This window comes from Gorilla gorilla, chromosome 9 (assembly GCF_029281585.2).
Source record: "Gorilla gorilla gorilla isolate KB3781 chromosome 9, NHGRI_mGorGor1-v2.1_pri, whole genome shotgun sequence".
In the NCBI taxonomy this organism is placed as follows: Eukaryota; Metazoa; Chordata; class Mammalia; order Primates; family Hominidae; genus Gorilla; species Gorilla gorilla.
The window spans coordinates 23,248,548-23,271,485 of record NC_073233.2 but is presented as its reverse complement, the minus strand read 5'-3'; the positions used below and the strand labels follow the sequence as shown (position 1 = coordinate 23,271,485).

Below are 22,938 nucleotides of genomic sequence, written 5' to 3'. Positions count from 1 at the left end.
TTAGATTTAAAGTTTGCATTTTCAGATTCTCTGGCAAGTGGAGATAAGTCTCTAGAAAAAGCTGGGCCAGGAGTGGTGGGTCACGCCTGTAATCCCAGCACTTTGGGAGGCTGAGGTGGGCGGATCACCTGAGGTCAGGAGTTCAAGACCAGCCTGGCCAACATGGTGAAACCCTGCCTCTACTAAAAATACAAAAGTTAGTCAAATGTGGTGGCAGGTGCCTATAATCCCAGCTACTTGGGAGGCTAAGGCAGGAGAATCACTTGAACCCTGGAGGCAGAGGTTGCAGTGAGCCGAGATCACGCCATTGCACTCCAGCCTGGGCGACAGAGCGACACTCCATCTCAAAAAAAAAAAGGAAAAGCTGGGTGTAAATAAAGCCTAACCCTCGAACGTGGTGCAAGGATTTTTAAAACACGTGTTAAGAATGCCTGCTTCTGCTTCTTATCCTTATCTTAGATGCTCAGACTTAACTCTGCTTTTTTGGGAAGACTAGTCTGCTGTCTGCCAAATGAGGTCATAGAATTCCACGGGCTTGCCTGGGACCAGGAGCAGGGAATTCAGAGGCTGGCTATGGTTGGGAAGGGTGACAGTATGGTGAGGTGGTACACAGTTGCAGGACTAAGGAACAGCCTGGCCTCATGGCTGGCTTCACATTTGGCTTGTTAGGGTTCAGGCTGCTCTAACCCTCAGTGCCCAGGTTACCCCAGACACCTGGACATCAGAGGTTCTGACCAGGCATTAGGGCGGAGTAAAAAAAGACTTTGTAGGCCTAGAGAGTTTTTCTTTTATAACCTTTGTGCTATGCTGATTTAGACATAGTAATCTCTAGGGAGGCTTAGTCCTCAATTTGGAGATGGGGCTAATATTTTAACAATACCAACTGAGATGATCTATTGATTATGAAAGCATTTTAACTCTCTGTACTAGGAACCTTAAAAAATGACCATGCTCTTTGATTCAGTAATTTTACCTTTGAGACTTTAACCCAAGGAAAAATTTGAATTGCAAAATTCAAATTACATTGAAAGAGATATAGATTATAATAGTAGGGGGGAGGCACCTAAAATATCTAGCATTAGAAGAGTATAAATCTTTCTAGAATGTAAATACCATGGGATAAGGACTTTTTGTTCACCTTTTATCCCCAGTACCTAAAGGAGTGCCTAGCACATGGGTGCCCAGTAGACAACTTTCTGAGTGGTTGTATGAAAAATAAAATTACATTTGGCCAGGCATAATCCTAACGCTTTGGGAGGCAAGCCTGGTGGATCAGTTGAGCCTAGGGTTGAGACCAGCCTATGCAACATAGTGAGATCTCATCTCTACAAAAAAAACCCAAAACTTAGCTGGGCATGGTGGCATGTACCTGTAGTCCCAGCCACTCCGGAGGCTGAGGTGGGAGGATCACTTGAGCCCAGGAGTTTGAGCCTGCAGCAAGCCATGATCACCCCACTGCACTCCCGCCTGGGCAACAGAGCGGGACCCGGTCAAAAAAATTTTTGTTTACATTCATATGATAAGACTATTATTCCGCTATTTCAAATAAAGAAGTCTTAATGATATAGGACTTTTTCTATGTTAATAGGATGTGAAAAAGCAGGACAGATTTTTATATACACTAAAATCACTCTCAATAGCCTAAAGTGATTCTTTTTAAGTAGAAGAAAATTTAAAACTTGGAAGGGGAACATACCTGGGTATATCTCCACATAGAGAGGTCATGGGTGCCTTTTACTTTCTACATTTTAAAAATTGTCTACAGGTGGGGCACGGTGGCTCACCTGTAATCCCAGCACTTTGGGAGGCTGAGGTGGGTGGATCACTTGAGGTCAGAGATTTGAGACCAGCCTGGCCAACACGGGGAAAGCCCACCTCTGCTAAAAATACAAAAATAAGCCAGGCGTGGTAGTGCACACCTGTAATTCCAGCTACTTGGGAGGCTGAAGCAGGAGAATCACTTGAACCCAGGAGGCGGAAGTTGCTGTGAGCCAAGATTGCACCACCGCTCTCCAGCCTGGGTAACAGAGACTGTCTTAAAAAAAAAAAAAAAAAAAAAAAGTCTACATTTACTATGATTTTGAAAGAAATTTAAATAAATCATATTTTGTTTTTAAAAGAGGAGGGTTAGTTTAGTTTATTTGTGGAGCAAACCAACAGTCTTTAGAGCCAGCTCCTCCTCCCTTTCAAAGAACCAAGCAGCCTTTGTTGATGCACAAAACACCTACACACTTTGTGTCTGTCAGCTTGGTGTGGAAGCTGGTCCTTCCTAACTTCAAAAGGGTGATAGAAACTCCACCGTGCTGAAATTGTGCAGGTCGTGTTGCAGAGACATGCCCATACATTTATATCCCATCATTGAAGTGAAGACATTTTGTAGTAGGGAGAAGAATTTTCAGAAGATAGATTTTTGTGGGTGGGTGGTTAATTCTTAGAATTCTTTTGCTAGATTCATGGATTTGGAAGCTGTCTTAAGTGTCATCTGCTTTCTTTCATTCTTGTTTTAGCTCGTACTGTCTTAAAGTGTTACTTTTTGTTCATCGTCTCAGTTTGCTGTAGTAAGTACTTCATGGAATGTCTCTCCAAGATGCAGTATTGTCTTGGAGCCAAGACTTCCCTAGAAGTCTCCCTGTCTCGTAGGTGGGCTCTGGCACCTGAGCTGGAAATTCTTGGGCTTTTCTTAGTGTGGCGGGGTTCTGACAGACTAAGTGTGTCTCAGAGGAAAGGCCCACATTTCTCCCCCTGTGAGAAATCTTTGATGACCAGGGTCACCAGACATTGCTGACTGACCTGTCGTGTCTGTACTCCTTCCATTCACACGAATTCTCATCCATCTTCTCTCTTTCTCTTTAGCCATAACCAGCAGACCACAGCATTCAGGCATCCTGTGACGGGGCAGTTTTCTCCAGAAAATAGTGAATTCATTCTTCAAGAAGAGTAAGTCTTTTTATGTATTCTCCTTATCTGGGCAGAGTATGGGAGACTAAAGGCATTTGCTGAAAACAAAACTTACTGGACTGTTTTCTCTGAGACAGAGGGGCTTGGGGTGAGTGGGTTGGTTGATTCAGACAGGAATATGAGAAGAATTTTATTTTTCAATCTTCAGACTTCTTTCAGTGGCAAGATATGGAAGAGGAGAGTTGATACAGGGATGTGCTATGATGGGTATTGTCAGAGCCTCTTTAAAGTTCCCTTTCCCCTGAATGAACCCTTTCTCCTGATATATCTTCTGGCACATTAGCCCTGTTTGAAGAGGACCCACTCATCTGGGTGAAAATATAGCTGGCACACACTTGTATTACCAGATACTTGGGAGGCTGAGGTGGGAGGATGGATTTGAGCCCAGGAGTTCAAGGCTAACAAGACCCCATATCTTTTTTTTTTTTTTTTTTTTTGAGGCAGGGTCTTTTTGTCACCCAGGCTGGAGTGCAGTGGCACAATCTTGGCTCACTGCAGCCTTGGCCTCCCTGGGCTCAAGCAGTCCTCCTGTCTCAGCCACCCAAGTCGCTGGGACTACAGGCATGCACCACCACACCCAGCTTATTTTTGTATTTTTTGTAGAGATAGGGTTTCGCCATGTTGCCCAAGCTGGTCTCAAACTCCTGGGCTGAAGCAGTCCTCCTGCCTCAGCCTCCCAAAGTGCTGGGATTACAGGCATGAGCCACCACATCCTGCCCTAGACCCCATCTCTTAAAAAATGTGTGTGTGTAGTGTGTGTGTGTGGGTGGGGGTAGGGGGTGTACCTTCAGACTGAGCTGAATCAGCCTCCCAGGGAAGCCTCAAATAGGAGTCCAAGGAGAGGAGAGCTGGTAATCCCCATCATCCCTGGACATTCTGAGTTCTTTCTGTTCTCTTTTCCTAACATGGGAACTTTCCTGCTCCTCAGCTCAGTTTCAGCAGGGCTCTCAGGTGCTCAGGTGGGCTCTACCACCCAGGGCTTGTCTACATAAAAATACATGTACAGCCCAAGCAGGATGTGTTTCCCCAAAAAAGGAAGGCAAGAAATGTGTACAGGTGGCTCTGTCCCCTTCCATTCATCTGAGACAGTTCTATTTGAAGAAAATATTTGTGTTTTGGAAAGTAACAAATAGATGTTAGCTTTAAAAGTTTTTTTCTTCTTCAAATCATTTTTCCTCTGTTTAGTCACATAGACCAAATATGATCTTAAAATAAACTCTCAGTATTTATATTTTTACAGCATTTCCCTCTCTTAGTATCTACACCTTTAAACTTTTTGTTATGGAAAAAAATTAAAATATACAAAAAGAGATATGGTAATAAATTCAATATACTCATTGCCCATCTTCAACAATTTCCAAAACTTGGCTAATTTTATTTTATCTATCCCTTCACCTTCATCCCCTAGATTATTTTGAAGCAAATTCCACACATACCATTTCATCTTTATAGTTTTTTCAGCTTAGAATCATTATCCCACAGTACATTTAAAGCTAGAAAGCTATAATTATGGGGAAACTGACATCCTTGCACGTATGCTCTGTGCCGGAGGCATTACATGCATATCTCATTTAATAGGATCATCCTGAGAGATAGACCATCACCATTTTAGAGATGAAGAACCTGAGACCCAAAGAAGTGCCCAGAGACACACAGCTTAGGAGAGCCAAGATGCCGTCCCAGGTCAGCCAGGCTTCAAGGCCTGTGCTGCCTTTGCGTGGTGTTCCCTTCATCAAGTCCAACTCCTGTCATAGTCAGAGGCCACTTCCTAAGTTATTTTGATGCTGGTGGTCCATGGGAGATGACAGTCAGGGGCTGGGGTTGGGAATCTGACTTTGGAAGCATTAATACTAGTAAAGAGAGTGAGTGGAAGGTAAAGATTGTCTTGTCTCCTAGATTGATAAAGAACTGCTGTGTAAAAAGAGCCAGGATATGTGGATTCCCCAAATTCCAGCTCGGAATGAATTTGTTTATAGAATCCTGAAGGTCAGAAGCTCTTGAGAGGTCATTGAGTTCAGTCCTCAGGCATCCCGGAGACACAGGTGCCTGTTGTTATTAAGTCTGGATGGAGAGTCCGTCAGAACCTTTAGCTTGGGAAGTTACCAACTTCCATAAGAGCTGCTAGAAAATGCAGACCTACCATTACAAAACACTTGTCACACATGTCACACACAATTCCTTTTGCTCTCATTCTTAACAGAAGACTTTGTCTACTGACCACTTCTCTTCAGAAGGTAGCCTCTTTCCTACTACCGAAACATCCCTGTAGTTAATTTCAATTCCATCCAGCTTCTAAGGAGAAGATGCACCTCCTTTTCAAGGCTTACTTTTTTCCTCTAGATCTCATCTCCTGGATGTCATGGAGGTACCTGCTTGTCTCAGGTGGTGTGTGGCACTGATTGGCCAGACATTCCTTGCAACAGGCAGAATATGCTATAGGCATTGAGAAGAAGGGAGGATTCCTGCACTTATACATTAAATACCTAGTGAGTACTTACATTGTGTCTGGGGCTGTGCTGGACTCTACAGGTACAGCAGCAAGCAACACAGATGTGGTCCTGGTGGTGAGGAGCTTACAGTTGAGTAGGGTATTTGCCTGCTCTTATTGGTGTGAACAGATACATCTCCCCACTGTTGGTAGGTAGGACTCACCTGAGATGCTCGGAATAATGTGTGCATGCCCCTCAAAGGATAGTTTCTCATTTTACAGATTAGAGGCATGGAGAAGAGAAATAATGTGAAAGCTATAATCTGATGGTTCCAGGGGACATGAGTTCTGAGTGTTCTAATTCCTGCATCAGTCATATAGAATCAGTCAGGATAGGCTAGGGTCTGCTGTGGTAATAAGAGATCACAAATGTGATAAATGTTCATGATAGAGGAAACATAGGGTTCAATGGGAATTGATAAAGGGGACTCTAACCTGGCTTAGGGACCACAGAAGGCCTCCTCATCTGGGAAGGGATGTGGTTTAAATTGAGATCTGTCTAGTCAAGGTGAACAACCTGGGCAAAGACTTAGAGGGGAAGGAGGGTAGAGCATGGGGGATCTACACCAGTTGAGTTTAAGTGAAAAATGAGGAGCACTGGGTGGATTCTGGAGGTACTTGGGAAATAAAATGAACAGAATTTGGTGATTGATTGACTATGATAGGGATGAAAGAGGGGAAAGACTTTCTTGAAGCCTCTGGCCTTAAACTGGAGGAAGAGGGAAGATTTAGATAAGGGAAGATAAGTGTGTACACGTGCATGTGTGTAGGTGTCGTTCACAGCTGAGGAGAGTGTGTCCAGCCTTGGTGGGGTCAAAGTGAAAGAAGGCTGACTTGCAGTGGAGGTTTGTGAAGGGGAGTGTGTAGATAAGGTTGAAGAGGGGGGCTGCAACCAATTACCTAAATTGCTTCCTCCTAAATGAAATACACTTAGATTTACCTCCTGGGGAAGCTCTGGAGGGTGAGTGAGGCATGATGTCTCCTCACAGAAACAGTTTTTATAAATTATGCAAATGAATGAGATTCTTGTTTTGTTCCCTTAGAGGAGCTTAATTTTGTTATGTAGTGTGTTATGTCTCAGACTAATGTCTTGGGTGGAAAAAGGAAACCTGGCTCCTTTCTTTTTCTTCTCCAAAGAGAATCCACTAAGGCCAAGCACTGGAGAGTTGTAACCACATTGACTCCTCTTGCCAGAGCCTCCACTCCCCAGTTTCTTGTAGGTAATTCTGCTGGAGCAGCGGTTCTCAGAGTGTGATCTCTGAATCAGCATCACCTGAGAAGGTGTTAGAAATGTAAATTCTTGGCCCCACCCCAGACCTACTGAATCAGAGACTCTAGAGGTAGGCCCCAGCAATCTGTGTTTTCACAAGCCTTCCAGTTGATTCTGATGCAGGTAAAAGTTTAAGAACTACTGATTTAGGCAACTTGCTCTTTTCATCCCTTCTAAATTACTCCCTAGTTCTCTTCACCCCCAGGTGTCTTCCCACTTCACCCCCCACCCCCAAGTGTCCATCCATTCTCTGGGCTGCAGTGACAATCTTAGGTAGATTTTAGTCACATAATCTTGAGTTTCTTCTTCTATGGGAATAAAAGAAAAAAAAAATTTTAAACCCATCCCATGGTGACTTCTCCTAGGGCATTATTGGTGTGAACAGATAGATCTCCCCACTGTTGGCAGGTAGGACTTGCCTGAGCTGCTTGGAATAACCCATCCATGCCCCTCCAAACGATGGTTTCTCATTTTACAGGTCAGAGGCATAAACGAAAGAAATAATTTGAAAGCTGTGATCTAATGGGGCCAGAGGACATGAGCTCTGAGTGTTCTTGTTCCTGTATCAGTCATATAGATTCAGGCTAGATAGGCTAGTGTCTGCTGTAGTAACAACAAACAAAATCTTCATGATTTAAAACAGCAAAGGCGGATTTCTCATGTTTGCTTCATGTCCATCATAGGTCACCTGATGGACTCTGCTCTGCCCTCTTTTTTTTTTTTTTTTTGAGACAGAGTTTCATTCTTGTTGCCCAGGCTAGAGTGCAATGGTGCACTCTCGGCTGACTGCAACCTCCGCCTCCCGGGTTCAAGTGATTCTTCTGCCTCAGTCTCCCGAGTAGCTGGGATTACAGGTGCCTGCCACCACACCCAGCTAATTTTTGTATTTTTAGTAGAGACGGGGTTTCACCATGTTGTCCAGGCTGGTTTTGAACTCCTGACCTCGGGTGATCCGCCCACCTTGGCCTCCCAAAGTGCTGGGATTACAGGCATGAGCTACTGCGCCCAGCCTGCTCTGCCCTCTTTACTGAGGGTGGCTTCATTTCTGTAAGGGAACTTGTAAATTGGGCACTGGCTGTTTCACTCACATTTCTTCAGCTAAAGTAAGTCACGGGACCACTTCAAACTTCAAGGGGAGAAGAGAAGCCCATATTTATTATGTTCCTGAGAAGAGAATCAGAAGTATTTTTTGGGCTGGGTGCAGTGGCTCACACCTGTAATCCCAGCACTTTGGGAGGCCAAGGCGGGTGGGTCAGGAGATCGAGACCACCCTGCTTAACACAGTGAAACCCCATCTCTACTAAAAATACAAAAAATTAACCTGGTGTGGTGGCGCATGCCTGTAATCCCAGCTACTCGGGAGGCTGAGGCAGGAGAATCACTTGAGCCCGGGAGGCAGAGGTTGCAGTGAGCTGAAATCATGTGACTGTACTCCAGCCTGGGCTACAGAGTGAGACTCCATCTCAATAAATAAATAAATAAATGAAGTATTTGTTGGACAGCACTAATCGTTACCCTTAATAAACCATAGTCCAGATTTATCAAGGGAAGTGGGACCTTTTGAGTCTCACTAAGAAGCTGCTTTTGCTGTATGACTAGAGTGCTCATTTCTTTTCTTTTTTTTGAGACGGTGTCTCCCTGTGTTGCCCAGGCTGGAGTGCAGTGGTGTGATCTTGGGTCATTGCAACCTCTACCTCCTGGGTTCAAGTGATTCTCCTGCCTCAGCCTCCCGAGTAGCAGGTGCCCGCCATCACACCCAGCTAATTTTTGTATTTTTAGTAGAGATGGGGTTTCACTGTGTTGCCCAGGCTGGTCTTGAACTTCTAGCCTCAAGCAGTCCATCTGCCTCAGCCTCCCAAAGCGCTGGGATTACAGGCATGAGCCACCCGCCTGGCCTAGAGTGCTAATTTTCTCATTTGACCTTTTCTGTTATGCTACCCAGTTTTTTGTTATACCCCCTGAGGGGACTAGGCATCAGTCAATGGGTTCTGTAGACTTGTTCCCCCAGGGGACACTCCCCAAGCCAGTAGGTTTGTGAAAATGCCTCATGGGAGAGCTAATACAAGCTCAGGCTGTATTAATAAAAGTACAATGCATAGAGAAAGGGGGAGAATAGTTCTGTTACATCGTGGTTTTTGTGAACCACTTCATTCATTCATTCAATACAAATTGATGGAGTACAAAGGGCATGCCAAGCTCCAAACACCATGTTCTAGATACTAAATTTTAAGAGAGGTGTTGAGCAATTGATATTCCCCTGAGGAGGGGGACCATTATGGTGAGGGTTCTAGAAGCCCTATCCTGTGACCTATTGTGATTAATCTGCAGGAGAGAAGATGGAGGATGTGGTAAAAGTCTTCAAGAAGGGCTAGCAAGTGGAAGTGGGGTACATTTATCATGTGGCGGGCAAAGGCAGGTGTCAGATTAATGGGTGAAAGCTATAGGCACACAAATTTCAACCCAGTCCATAATTTTCTAAGAAAGACACTGTATTAGTCTGTTCTCATGTTGCTAATAAAGACATACCTGAGACTGGGTAATTTATAAAGGAAAGAGGTTTAATTAACACAGTTCCACATGGCTGGGGAGGTCCCACAATCATGGCGGAAGGCAAATAAGGAGCAAAGTCACATCTTACATGGCTGCAGGCAAGAGAGTGTGTGCAGGGGAACTCCCCTTTATAAAGCCATCAGATCTTGTGAGACTTACTCACTATCACAAGAACAGCATGGGAAAAACCCATTGCCATGATTCAATTACCTTCCACTGGGTCCCTCCCATGACATGTGGGAGTTATGGCAGCTACAAATTCAAGATGAAATTTGGGTGGGAACACAGCCAAACTGTATCAGACAGTTTATAGCATCCCTTGTTTCAGGATCTAGAATTTCCTCTTTAACATTAAATGAAGTATTTTACCTCCTAGAATAAGAGTTGGGAGCTTTAAAAATGAATAATATTAATAGTATTGCTAGTATTATTATTATTTTTATAGCTAACACTTAGCACACTTACTATTAGCAGGTACTTTTCTAAGTGCTTTACATATATTTAATTTTCACAGCAATCCTGTGTGGAAGATACCATTATTATCATGAATACTAAGGCACAGAGAGGTTAAGAGTCTTGCCAAAGGTCACACAGAGAGTAAGTGGTGGAGTCAGGATTTGAATCCAGATAGTCTGGTCCTAGATGCCATGCTTCTAAAGACTTCTATACTGCTTCTCATTTCAGAGGTCTTCTGGGGACAATCTTCTTCCTTGTCCATACCTCAGTGTGCTGAGTGAGTAGGCTACTGCTGCAGAGAGTTTAATTGTAATTGTATTTGTAGCAATGAAATTTCATCTGTAATAACTTTGCACTTGTTTGAAAGATGCCAAGCCTCCTCAGTAGTCTTTTCTCCAGAAAATGTTCTCAAACCTTTTATCTTGGGGCCTAATTTCCAGTTATTGGATCGTTTTGCTCCTCTTCTAAGCCTCTTTCCTGATTCTCAGTGACTCTCTTGAATTGTGAGCTTGAAGCCAGACCCTTTCTGGCTAAAAGAGCCACACGCAGGGCCCCTCCTAAAGGGGTAGTCCTTGACACAGAACTTCCAGGACTGTGGTTTTGATGTTTGGTGCGCATGTACAGGAGTGTTTTCTCCTCAGTGCTGGGCTGCCCAGGGAGCCACTGACAAACGCCTCTGCAGCTCTCGGGGAAGAGGAGAGAAGCGTTCCCGAGCAGTGACGCTAGCAGCTGACTGACAGCAGGCTGTGTACACCGATCCCCAGGCTCTGCCAAGCATTTGATGTTGAGGTGGGGCCTAAGGTTGAGAGAAGACAGTATGCGCTTAGGAAGTTCAGGGGCCCGCTTGTGTGCTGAGACGCCAGCTGCAAGGCATGCAAGATCACTTTGGAGGCTCCAAACCTGGAGGGTGCCCTTGCTTGACCTGCCTTTCTCAGCATCCCAGTGAGTTTAGCTTGTTGTTTCCATTGGGGTCTGAGCAGCCTTCAGTTTTCTCATTGGATTATTTGGAAAAGAAACACAAGTTAGAATTTCCTGGAATGTTGTGAGCGGTGTTTGGAGGATAGCACTTAAAAAAGATACTGTCTTTCCAAAGGTAAGAATTATCTTCCAGATCTTTGACCTCTTTGCTAAAGGCGGTTCATTTTGCAGGTTGCAGGGTGAGACTCATCTATGGCATGTGCTGATTATGGGTTCGGGGGCGGGGTATCACTTGCTGCTAGGAGATGGCTGTCTCCTATTCCTCCTGCAGCTACAAGTTGGTAAAGCTGGCAGTGAGATTTAGAGCACTGGAGAGGGGAGTTGCTCCTAAACTCCCACAGGAGTCTGTCCTGTTGCTCATCTGCTGAGCCCTGGGCTGTGAGGCTGATGCTTTGCTGTCTGCAGCTGACATAGCCAGCACCTTGTCTCTAGATGCTGGCAGTCTTGGGCTAGCTTTGCCTGTTGTATTTGGTTGCCATGGTAGCAGAAAAATGAGGAAAAATGGAAACACCTGGCAAGCAGATGCAGAAACTTGACTGTTCAGTTTTCTTCCCTGGACTAGGAGACAGTGTCTATGATAGTCGCACGTAGGGGAAGAGATGGTGATGGGGCCTTTAGTTCATTCAAACACCTGGGTGTTGGCTGGGCCTTTGGTATTGCTGTTTTGAAGGGCATCAGCATTGGGGATGCAGTCATTGCCACACAGCAACCATGTCTTTGGCTCTGTCTTTGGCTCTGTCTGTGCTGGGCAAAAATGCTGCAGTGGTGGCTTTGCTGTGTGAGGAAGGGAAGCTGCTTCCTGTAAGTAGTAATTTTGTTTCTTCCTGTGACTTCCCTTCTTGTCCTCTTCTTTTACCTCCCGCTAGTCTTAGATGTGCTCAGATCTCCAATAAAAAATATCGTTATCTAATGAGAGAAGTAGCTGCTTGTTAAGCTAGGAGGAGCAGATAGGCTAGAAGAAGGCTCACCAAAGGCCCTGGTTAGAAGAGACTGGCCCAGGGTCATACAACAGAAAAGGATTTGTGCCAGGTTCGGGGCAATACTCCAGTTTGGGGAACAGGCGTGGGGAGGTGGGGATGGCGGCACACAGTGCTTATGGGGTTATTTTCTTGCCAGGTGAGAGGCTGCTGTTTGGGCTGGTTTCTAGCTCCTGGGGTAGAGTGGGGTGAGGAACTGCAGCCCGTGTTCAAGAAAGGACTTGAGGGGGAAGGAGAAGGAACACAATAAGCCATAGTTGAGTAGTGAGACCACAGTTGCTGAATGAAAACCCATGTCAGACAGCCTCCCCCAGGCTGTTGGGAGTTTACAGTGAGCGTTGGCGGTCTCTCTGTGTGTGTCTCTTTCTCTGAGAAGAGAGGGTGTGGAGGGAGGTGTCTGCCTGTTTGGGATAAGAGCTTTCTTTTGTTTCCTAGTTTTCATTGTGCATTGCTTTCCCCAAACCCTTAGCTGATGGGTGTAAGCTACTAAAAAAAAGGTGCTGGTGTTTGTGAGTGTGTCCCCTTCTCATTTACTTTTCCTCTACATCAGTAGTTTTAGCCGAGCTCTCTGTGTGTAGATTCCTTGAGGACAGAGCATGACTTTGGGGGCCAGCTTTCCCAGGAATTAATGGGATAAAGGTGTCATTTAATAAGGTGTTCTCAGTAAAAGATTTGTGTTTCCTTATAGCTTTCTAACCTCCCATCATAGTGTTGATGACTTATTTATTTAATGAATGAGACCAAGTCTCGCTGTGTGCCAAGGCTGGAGTGAAGTGACGTGAGCTCGGCTCACTACAGCCTCTGTCTCCCAGGTTCAAGCAGTTCTTGTGCCTCAGCCTCCCTAGTAGGTGGGACTACAGGCGTGCACCACCACTCTCGGCTAATTTTTGTATTTTTCATAGAGACGGGGTCTCATTATGTTGCCCAGGTCTTGAGTTCCTTAGCTCAAGCGATCCGCCTGCCTTGGCCTGAGATTACAGGCGTAAGCCACTGCGCCTAGCTGATTTTTTTTTTTTAATTTTTAATAGAGACGGAGTCTCAAGACCAGACTGGTCTTGAACTCCTGGCCTCAGATGATCCTCCTGCCTCAGCCTCCCAAAGTGCTAGGTTTATAGGCATGGAGCCACTGTTCCTAGCCCTTGATGATTCTTGACATTACTGTTCTCCTGGGGAAAGAATGGGAACCCAGTCCTCCAGACACAGAATTACTGTGCTTTAAACAATTTATTTTTATGAGATGCTATTGGGATGTTTATAGGAGATGACTGTTGTTTAGAAGTTAATTGTTTGGCAACTTGAGCTTTCTGGAGACGTATGCCTTGGAAATAAAGTGTAGCTGGGATTTAAATTCTGGGGTCTTCACTGGTAACAGTTCCAAATAATGCTTTGTATGTCATGGGTGCTTTATGGTTTTCAGTGTCATTTCAACCCACACAACTGCTTTGTGAGATGAGAGGTGGTTTCCACTTATTTTGCAAAACTGGACACCAAGGTCCAGAGAACTGATGTGACTTGTGGAGGAGTCAGTAAGCTGCAGGACTTGGCTGAGATCCACTTATTCTGGGCTCTTGCTCTTTCCACCACCACAAGATTTCCTTGACCTGGGGGTTGGTCTTAGGGCTGAAAAGAGCAAAAGCCTGCTTCTCTCAGACCTTGGGACCTGCCATAGGGTCTTTCTGTGGCAAAGCCCAGGTTTTGGAGTCCAATTTCTATCTCGAATAAGTTATTTGTCTCTGTGAGCCTTAGTTTCCTCCTCTATAAATAGAGATACCAAAACTGACTTGGCAGGGTTAAGTGAGATAATGCAGGCCAAGTGCTTGGCATGCATGCAGTAGGTGCTCAACAAGTACAGCCTAATCCCTCTGCTTGCTTGACTTTGTGTACCTGTCCTGAAGAGGTGGTGATCATTGTCTTGGTGACCACTTGTTGCAGCATCATAGACATCTTGCTCTGATTCCTTCATTCTGCTTCAGCTCACACCATTGATTGAGAGGCTCCCATTAACCAGATCTCATTGACCAAACCCACCTAATTTCAGACCCAAAAGAAAAAAAATAGCTTCTGTATCTATAACCTCTCTTTCTTACTACATCTGTCAGTGTTATATGCATTTAGTGCCGAATATGCAGGAAGCAGAAGCACTCCTTTTATAGATAGGGACAGAGAAAGTGTCTTCCTGCTCAGGCTCACTTCACATATCCTTGACAAAGTTCAGAGGAAAATCAAGTCACTTTCCAGCTGGGCTTCTCCAGACTGATTTTGTCTAGTCCTAAGTTCTTTTGTTCATTTCAGATGGGAGGAGGTTGGGTTCAAACTCTAGCTCACTGTTTTCATCTTCAGCCCACATCCCTCCAGCAAAATAATCAGCATTCATGTAGCCCAAACCAGGGAGAGAGAAGTCTTTGTTAATCATCCCATTGTACTTTGGGATTTCCGATAACACAGAAACCTGGCAAACAGGCTTTTAAGTCAATAGGTTTTATTTGAGGACAGCAGCAGTCTGCGTGTGCAGGTTTTTGGGTCTCCTCTCCCAGGGGTCTGTGTGATGCAGTGTGCCTGAGGGCATGCTGCTGGGAACTGAATGCCTTTCAAGGTTGCTCAGCTCGGGGGCACAGGTTCTTCTCTGGGAAGAGAAGATGGTTCTTAGATGAGACTCGGTTCTTAGGTGAGACTCGTCAGCAGAGTACACTCATTCTGAGGAGTTGAGGACAAATCATTGTCTGCCCCACCAGGCTCTTAACGGGAAACATGCCTGTGGGATGTAACCGGCTGAAACAAATGTATCAGAATGTCCTCATCCAAGTGAAGGATGTTCCTTTCAGTGTTGTCTCTTCGGGAGGCTGTACACATGCACTGTTGATGTCCCACTGCTCACTACCCATTGTGGTAAACCACCACTAGAAGTTTCCATCAGAGCCAGGTTTTCAGCCAAGTGAGAAAATTGTTTTTGAGACTTTTTTCATATGGATAACAAATGGCATCCCCAAGCACGACCACCATTTTTTTAAACTAGTTGTTATTCCAGATAACTTGTAGTTATTTCCAAAAGTCATAGTCATCCTTAGAAAACCTGAGAGATCATGTTCTACATTGAGAGCATCAAAGAAACATCCTCTGAAGGCTGATCTTGTTACTTGGACAAGTGGGTAGCTGTGTGTGCCTTGTCCTTTCAAAGAGCCAGGTCAGGGACTGCCAAGTATGAATTGAGTCTATTCCTTGAGTTGGGAGCTGTCCCTGCTCATGGGGGGCCTTGGTGAAGACATCCTCCCTGTTTGTAGACAACACAGTCCCTTCCCTGGGGCATATATAGTTTGAACTTTAGTCACATTTCCTAATAAGCTTTCTATGGGTGTGTTTGAGCGGTGTAGACCATGAGGAGTCGAGCTGTCTTCATGTGTGTTTTTGTATTCTTTCCGCACTCCTTGCCCATCACTGCCCCTCACTGATGTCCAACCAGCTAGCATCCCAGAAGCTAGTATGGGGAGGAGACGTGGAGTTAGAATATGTGGGTTTGGGGGGTGTCAAGTTAAATGTCAAGATTGTAAGGTGCTTTATACTGCACTGGTGAGATGATTTAAAAATCTTTTTTTAGGCTGGGCGTGGTGGCTCATGCCTGTAATCCCAGCACTTTGGGAGGCCGAGGCAGGTGGATCACTTGAGGTCAGGAGTTCGAGACCAGCCTGACCAACATTGTGAAACTCCCTCTCTACTAAAATTACAAAATTAGCCAGGTGTGGTGGCAAGTGCCTGTAATCCCAGCTACTCGGTAGGCTGAGGCAGGAGCATGGCTTGAACCTGGGAGGTGGAGGTTGCAGTGAGCCGAGATTGCACCATTGCGCTCCAGCCTGGGCAACAAGAGCGAAACTCTGTCTCAAAAAAAAAAAAAAAAAAAATTTGTTAAAGATTGTAAGGTGCAAAAATGGCAAAAGTAGCTATTTGTCCTGGATTTCCTGGCCAGTCACAAATCCAGACGGTCTTTTCTTCGTCCTACAGAGGTGGAATGGCACATCTAAAGTTGATGGAACGTGATGCAGTTATTTGAAATGATGTTGAACTGGCTTAAACTAACGGAGAAAGTGTTTCCATTACAATAAGTTGTTAAAATGAAGATGTGAAGTCACATATATAATTTTGATCATAAGTAAACAAAAAAGCACCCTTTTTCTCCCCACCCCCTTCCCCTGCAGAAAACCCAGGCATATAAAAAGAATGGAAGTAACCATACCAAGTGTTACAAATGGTTTTCCTTTCAGTAGCTGGACTATGGGTGATGTTTTTCTCTCAGTTTTTTCTTGTATTTCTCAAATATTCTGTAATAAGCCGAAAATGTCTTAAGTGGGAATAAATTACATTTGATAAAATACCAAACAGGCCAGGTGCTGTGGCTCACACCTGTAATCCCAGCTCTTTGGGAGGCCGAGGTGGGTGGATCACCTGAGGTTAGGAGTTTGAGACCAGCCTGGCCAACATGGTGAAACCCCGTCTCTGCTAAAAACACAAAAATTAGCTGGGCTTGGTGGCAAGCGCCTGTAATACTACTTGGGAGGCTGAGGCAGGAGAATCACTTGAACCCAGGAGGCGGAAGTTGCAGTGAACTGAGATCGCGCCACTGCGCTCCAGTCCGGGCGACAGAGCGAAACTCCATCTCAAAGCAAACAAACAAACAAACAAAAAATTCAAACAAATCTTTTTTGTCGTTGGACCTTGTGTCCTGAATTTTAGCTTAGAGATACAGCTGCCGTAACTGAAGCAACCTGAGAGCTCTTTTTCCTTGTCTCAACCTCCAGAAGTCTGAAGAGTTAGACAAGACCAGGTTCCAGGATGTTTTGGACATAGTTCTGTCTGGAGAAAGGGGATGGACAAGGCAGCCTGGAGCCTCTTCCTGCTCCTGATCAGCGGTTATCTTGCTGTACACAGCCTCTGCCAACAGCAAATGTGGTGACATTCTCCCTCCGAGTGGGGAGCAGCAACAAAAGTCTGGCTGGGTTGGAGGCCGGGGGCGTGGAATCTGGAGTGAGTGTCTGAGCTGATAAGGAGCCAGTGCTCTTTCTGCCTGGTAGGACTTGCATCTCTTGCTGCCAAGCATCCCACAGGGCCCAGCCCTTTGGGAAGCTGGTGCCTGCTACAGTGGTCCTGCTGCTGGCATTGCTTGGAAAGTGCAGTAGTCACGGCTACTTGTGCAGAGAACTTGCCTTGTGGTGTAGGATATTGGGCTCTGTCTCCGGGCACAGAAAGGATCACTTATCTTTTGAGCAGCAGGGTCTTCGAAGAAAACAGTGTATTTCCATGGTGGAAACTAGGATGTTCCCTCATTGTATCACTCTAAAAGTGTCTGTGTGAAGGACTTTATGAGTGTTGCTTTGTCAGCTGCGTCCTGCCTGGGTTCTCTAGCTGCATCTCCTCAGGGTTCTTGCCCAGGCCTCCAAAGCAGATTTTCTCCACTCTTCAGGCAAAGAGCCTCAGTTTTCTGTGGTCTGCTTGGTCTCCAATGACTTGGATTCTGTTGCCTATTGGAGCATTGGACAGAGCGTGGAGACTTCCACTTTGAGGAAGGCTTGCTGATCCTGGACTTCGCAGGGTCTTGGCATCAGGCATCCAGCTGTCCAGGGATAGGTACTGGATTTGTGTGGAGGGATTTGTCACCGCTGCCTTGAAAGACTGGCAAATGCTGGGGATCTGTGGAAGCAGGTGAGAAGGACTCTTCAGTGGCTCTTGAGTGTCGCACTGAGATGCTCCCAGAGAGTTGGCCCTCCCAGGGCAGCTCCTTGGTGGGAAGTTCCATGTTTCTGGGATGCTGATGGGGAAGCCCAGAGATTCTTACTGGGGGCCCAAGGCTTATTTCATTTCTTCCTGCTCACCAGGCAAGCACAAGGGGTTAATATCTCTGATAGCTCTATTTTGGGGCAAATGGAGTGTTCCCAGAATAGGACTCTTTGTTGAGTAGTCTATTTTGGGAGACAAGCCCCACTGGCATTTATGTAAGGGATTCTCTGTGTGTCGCTGGGGGTGTGGTTGTGTGCGCAAGTGATTTCTTGTTACTAATTATAAACAGCTTTTTTTGGGAGCCAGGGAAATGGAGGTGTGTGTGAGGGCATGGATTGCTCTTGCGTGCTGAGAAGAGTGGCACATCTGTGCATGCCCATCAGATGGGGCAGTTGTCACAGACACCTGATTAAGAGAGTGAGTGTGGGGACTTCCAGACAACAGCAGGGATGACAGTCTGTCCTCCTTTGTTGGGGTGTCAGGCTGTGGAGACGTGCCTGTCATCTTGATTCCTTGAAACACATGGGCAGGCTGGACATTGTGGCCCTCTGGCTGCAGTCTGGAGTCAGGCAGCCTTCAAACAATCAGGGTTGGGTTGTTCTAAGGCCCAACAACCAATTCCTACCTGAAACTGATCTTACTGCACTTCCTACTCTATAGCTCGGCTTTTACTCACTGGAATCACCTGTCTCCTCACAGGCCGAATCCACATATGTCGAAGCAAGACAGAAACCAAAGACCGTCCAGCATGGTCAGTGAAACATCCACGGCTGGGACCGCCTCCACCCTGGAGGCCAAGCCTGGACCCAAGGTGAGCTCCTGGCCACTTGTTCCTTCCTTCCCCTCTTTTATATTTTGCCAAGCCCCTTTGTAACCAGAAGTCCATTTGATCTTCACTATAGTTTTATGAGAGAGACCCATAAGAAGTGTTCTCCCCAAATGACATATCAGGAAACTGAGGCCAAGAGGGATATGTCCCTTGTCCAACAGAACAGGTGATTTCTGACAGACCCAGCACTGGTGTCTATAGGTCCTTGAGCATGTTCTTCACTTTCCTCGCATGGTTGGGAGGGCCACGTTTCTATTTACATGTAGCTGTGTGTTAAAGCAAGCCTGGAGAGATTTGGTGACATGAGGCCCTGAGAAAGGGTGCCCTTGGGAAGGACCCAGAAGTTTTTGTGCTCCAGGTGTAGAAACACTAAGGATCAGGGTAAAGAACCAGCATTGTGGAGAGGAGGAGAGTGCTGAGGGTTGAACCCAGATAGGAGGGGTAAATATCTGGAAATTGGCAAAAAGCTGTGACCAAAAATTAGCTTTGCTCCAGAAAGCCATGGAACATATTACAGCCAACAGCTGCTGCTGAAAGTTGATTGAAAAATTCCTTTTAATTTTTTTTTTTCTGTGACCCAGCTGGGAGGTTTGCCAGGTCTTGGGCTTGCCTTTTAATTAGAATGCTGTGGCCATGTGCACGCCCGTTGCCTGTCTTCTGGCTGTTCATTTGATCAAAGGGTGCTGCCATTTAGAGTGAGGCAGAGAGAGCCGACGGTCTTCCTAACATACAAGTGCTTTTTTGTGTCACCTTAAATTCCCTGTTGCTAAAGTTCAGTCTGCTTTTTCGTAGATCATAAAGTCCAGCAATAAAGTCCACAGCTTTGGGAAGAGAGACCAGGCCATTCGGAGGAACCCCAATGTTCCCGTGGTGGTGAGGGGCTGGCTGCACAAGCAGGTGAGGAAGCCGAGGAGTGAGAATCCTGGAGGAAATGGCTCTGGCTGAGTTCTCTCCTTTCCCAGGCCCCAGGAAGCTAGGGATGGGCACATAAGCTTTCTGTTCCTGAGTGTGTCTGAGGCAGCTGGATTCTACCTGCTGCACTGCATTATTTGCTGTTTGTTCTTATGAGTGGACTGTCTGCTGAATGGTTACAGCTTCTCTCCCAAAACCCACTTGACCACTTTGGCCCCTGGTGCTATTGGCTGTCCTGGGGCCCAGGCCGCAGTGTGGGTGGGTCAGCTTGAATCCAGCCTTCCTACCAGTTCTCTACCAGCACTTGCCTTCCTGGTGTCAAAGAGTCTTTGTTATTATTTGGCTGAAAATTTTCATCTTTTCCTCTCCCCCTTGTCTAGCATGCATATCCACCTAACGTCTCAAATTCCAAATCAGCCAAACTCAGCTCATTATCTCCTCACCACCTTGGCCTGCCATTTCCCCAAGACTGCTTTTTCCGGATCTTAGTAATGGTACCACCATTCTCCCAGGCACTCAGGTTAGAAACCTCAGCACTATCACCAGATTTTCCTTCCCCCACTTGCATTCAGTCAGAAAGCCCTGTCAGCTCTGTCGGCTGAGGGCATTCTTCATTGGAATCCCCACTGCCAGTTGACCTGCCTGGGGTTCTGTGTTCATGGCTGGGTTGTGAGTTCCCAGAGCTAGAGACCCTGTCTCTTTTGCTCTCCTTCTCTCCTTGCCAGTCATTCATTCATTCATCCATTCTGCAAAATGCCTGCCATGTCCTAAGTTGCTAAGAGCAAGTATCAAGAGAAAGTACACAGGGTTCCTGCCCTCGAGGAGCTCATCAGCTACCAGGAGAAGCAGATAGCATATCTCTCACTTGTCACATTGTCACCCAGCCCTGTCTCTCACCTAGCATAGCATCTAAAAATATCAGAGCAGCAATGTAAGTTTTGGTGAAGCTTTGTGGGAAGACAGAGGAGGGCATTACATTGAACAGCACACAGGAGAAATCCCAAAAGTCCCCTTAAAATCTTCTTCTGCAGCTCTGGCCCCATGGCAGCTGCAACAGCTCCCGGCCTCTTCTGTTGGACACTCCTGGTACCACCCTCTCTTGTGCCCACTTGCCCCTCACAGCCCTGTCGTCCCTCTCTTTTCTTACATTTGCCCTTGTCTATTTCTCACTTGAGTCATTTAACCCTCTGACTTCTTCCGTTTGCATCTCTGTCCCCATTAAACAAAGGATGCCCCTTTGACATATGGAGAGAGAGGGAAGTATTTGTAAATAATTCCCAGCACCTAGGCCAGGCCCATTGGCTGTGCTGTAACCATAACAGGGATCTGTGTGCTGTGGACACACAACAGAGAGTGGCTATACTGGGGGGTGTTCAGAAGGGCTTCCCGGAGGAAGTGATATTTGAACCAGGCATGGAAGCATAGATAAGAGGTCTCCAAACAAAGCAAATATCATGTGCCAAGACCTTAGAAATCATCTCGTTGATTTGCAGAAGATGAAACATAAATAGTTGAAATCATCAAGTTACATTTGCTTTTAGCATTTTAGTAAGTGGAGGAGGAACAATCCTTATGCTGTATTTCAGTTTAGAAATTGTCAGATGTTTTTCAAGCTTGTCAAAAACTTCTGCAGAAGGAAGACAATTTAACGGCCATCTCTATTTTTTAAATGAAAAAAAATTTTTTTTTTGTACAGCTGGGGCATCGCTATGTTGCCCAGGCTGATCTTGAATTCCTGGTCACAGGCAATCTTCCTGCCTCAGCCTCTCAAAACACTGGCAGTACAGACGTGAACAGCCATCTCTAAAACTAAAAGATGCTCTGAGGTATTCCTAGGTTTGAGAGAAAACTCACCCCAAAACATTCTGTTTTCCTGCCTGTGCCATGTTTTTGAAAAATATTCACAATAATTTAAAACATTATTGATAAATACAAACATTTACATTTCAGATGAGTAAAGACAGATTTTTCTTATGAGACAATTTGATAGCAAAGAGAATCCAAATTCTTTTATATTGAATGGAAGGAAAACACAACAGCAGAATGCATCCTATATGGCACAGAACTGAGCATAGTCTAATGAAAACTTTGCCTCACTTAATTCATTAGGTAACTTAAACTCTTTTCAATAGTTCAATGTAAATTCAGTTTTCCAGTCAGCATAAATGAAGGTATTTTATAGCGTAGCCACCTAAATAAGAAACAAACAAACAAAAACTTTTTGTTAAGAACTGATTCCTTTCTTAATTTACTTTCTAGAAGAAAGTGACTTATAATATTACACATTAATTTGCTTCTAGGAGACAAAAATAAAAACCCTGCTTTCTTAGGATAAACCATCATTTAATCCAAGTTCTAATGTCCTATTCAAAGAATGGCTGTTCAGTAAAATGGTAATTTATTAAAACAAAGAGTGAATATGGGCAAATATTTGGTTCTGGAATCAGGTTGTGCATGCTTGCAAAGGGACAACAGTATGCTCAGATATTACCCTGACTAGTTTTCTTTGCTTTGCAGGACAGTTCTGGGATGAGGCTGTGGAAAAGGAGGTGGTTTGTGCTTGCTGATTACTGCTTATTTTACTATAAAGGTGAGCTAACAAGTAGCCTACTACCCTGCCGAAGTGTTCAGTTTTACATATGTGGATGGTTGGTGACTTCAGGTTTACCAGTCCTAACACAGGAAGTTCAATCTGTTGGGTTAAAATAAATAGAATCCAGTTTGCCTGCTACTAAGGGTCTCAGGATTCGGAGTCATTTCCGTTTCTGTCCCATTTGGGACATAGGTCCACCTTTGAGGTACTCTGGAGAGGTGAGAAGTGTGGATCATTGATTGTGTTTTGTAACCTGTCATCTGGATTTATTGGATGTTGGATGAGCAACTGGTGAATTGAATTGGCCATCTGAGCTTCTGTGGAGCCCCAGAACATAAAGTTAGGGACTATGTGTTGTTAAGGGGGAGTCTCAAAATGTGGAGAAAGAGCTTACTTTTAAGATAAGGCTAGACTGCTACTGGTGCTTTCAAAGCAGTTCAGGGGGCCTGAGAAGTGAATTCCATCATTGGAGAATCTGAGGAGGCTTCTTAGAAGGAGAGAAGAGATAGGCTTTTAAGAATGGGTAGAGCTGGCTGGGCACTGTGGCTCACGCCTGTAATCCCAACACTTTGGGAGGCCGAGGCAGGCGGATCACCTGAGGTCAGGCATTCGAGACCAGCCTAGCTAACATGGTGAAACCCTGACTCCACTAAAAATACAAAAATTAGCCAGGAGTGGTGGCGCACCCCTGTAATCCCAGCTACTCAGGAGGCTGAGGCAGGAGAATCGCTTGAATCTGGGAGGCAGAGGTTGCAGTGAGCCGAGATCATGCCCTTGACTCCAGCTTGGGCAACAAGAGCGAAACTCCATCTCAAAATAAATAAATAAATAAATAAAAAGAATGGGTAGAGCTTTGTCTGTGTGTGGGTTGGGGGTGGATGGACATTACAAGGGGAGGAAACAACTTGGCTGAAGTTCTGGAAGCAGTGGGACAGATGAGCCCAGGGAAGCTGCCCAGAAGGTTGTTCTGATGCGTTTTTCCATTCAAAGACAGCCGAGAAGAAGCGGTCCTCGGGAGCATCCCCTTGCCCAGCTACGTGATCTCTCCTGTGGCCCCTGAGGATCGCATAAGCCGCAAATATTCCTTTAAGGTACTGCCTCTGCACCTCTAATGCAGCCATTCTGTCTAAGAAACTGTGTTCTCAAAATGTCTTCATAAAAGCA

The 22,938-nt window shown here is 45.4% G+C and overlaps 1 protein-coding gene across 16 annotated transcripts in view; it reads left to right on the top strand.

Annotated features, from left to right (window-relative positions):
• Positions 1-22,938, top strand: part of PLEKHA7 (pleckstrin homology domain containing A7) — a 243,685-nt gene that overhangs the window by 143,835 nt on the left and 76,912 nt on the right. For 11 of the 16 annotated variants that reach the window (XR_008669775.2, XM_031016210.3, XM_031016209.3 and 8 more), the window contains 5 exons: positions 2,854-2,937; positions 18,140-18,251; positions 19,062-19,166; positions 21,699-21,771; positions 22,765-22,865. Coding sequence is in view for 15 of the 16 variants with exons in the window: in XM_031016210.3 (XP_030872070.1) it covers positions 2,854-2,937; positions 18,140-18,251; positions 19,062-19,166; positions 21,699-21,771; positions 22,765-22,865 (475 nt within the window). In the remaining variant the exon portion in view is untranslated. Of the gene's footprint in view, positions 1-2,853; positions 2,938-9,765; positions 10,816-16,726; positions 17,366-18,139; positions 18,252-19,061; positions 19,167-21,698; positions 21,772-22,764; positions 22,866-22,938 lie in introns of those variants that run through there. The other 5 variants (XM_055355907.2, XM_055355902.2, XM_055355908.2 and 2 more) reach the window with 5 other exon arrangements.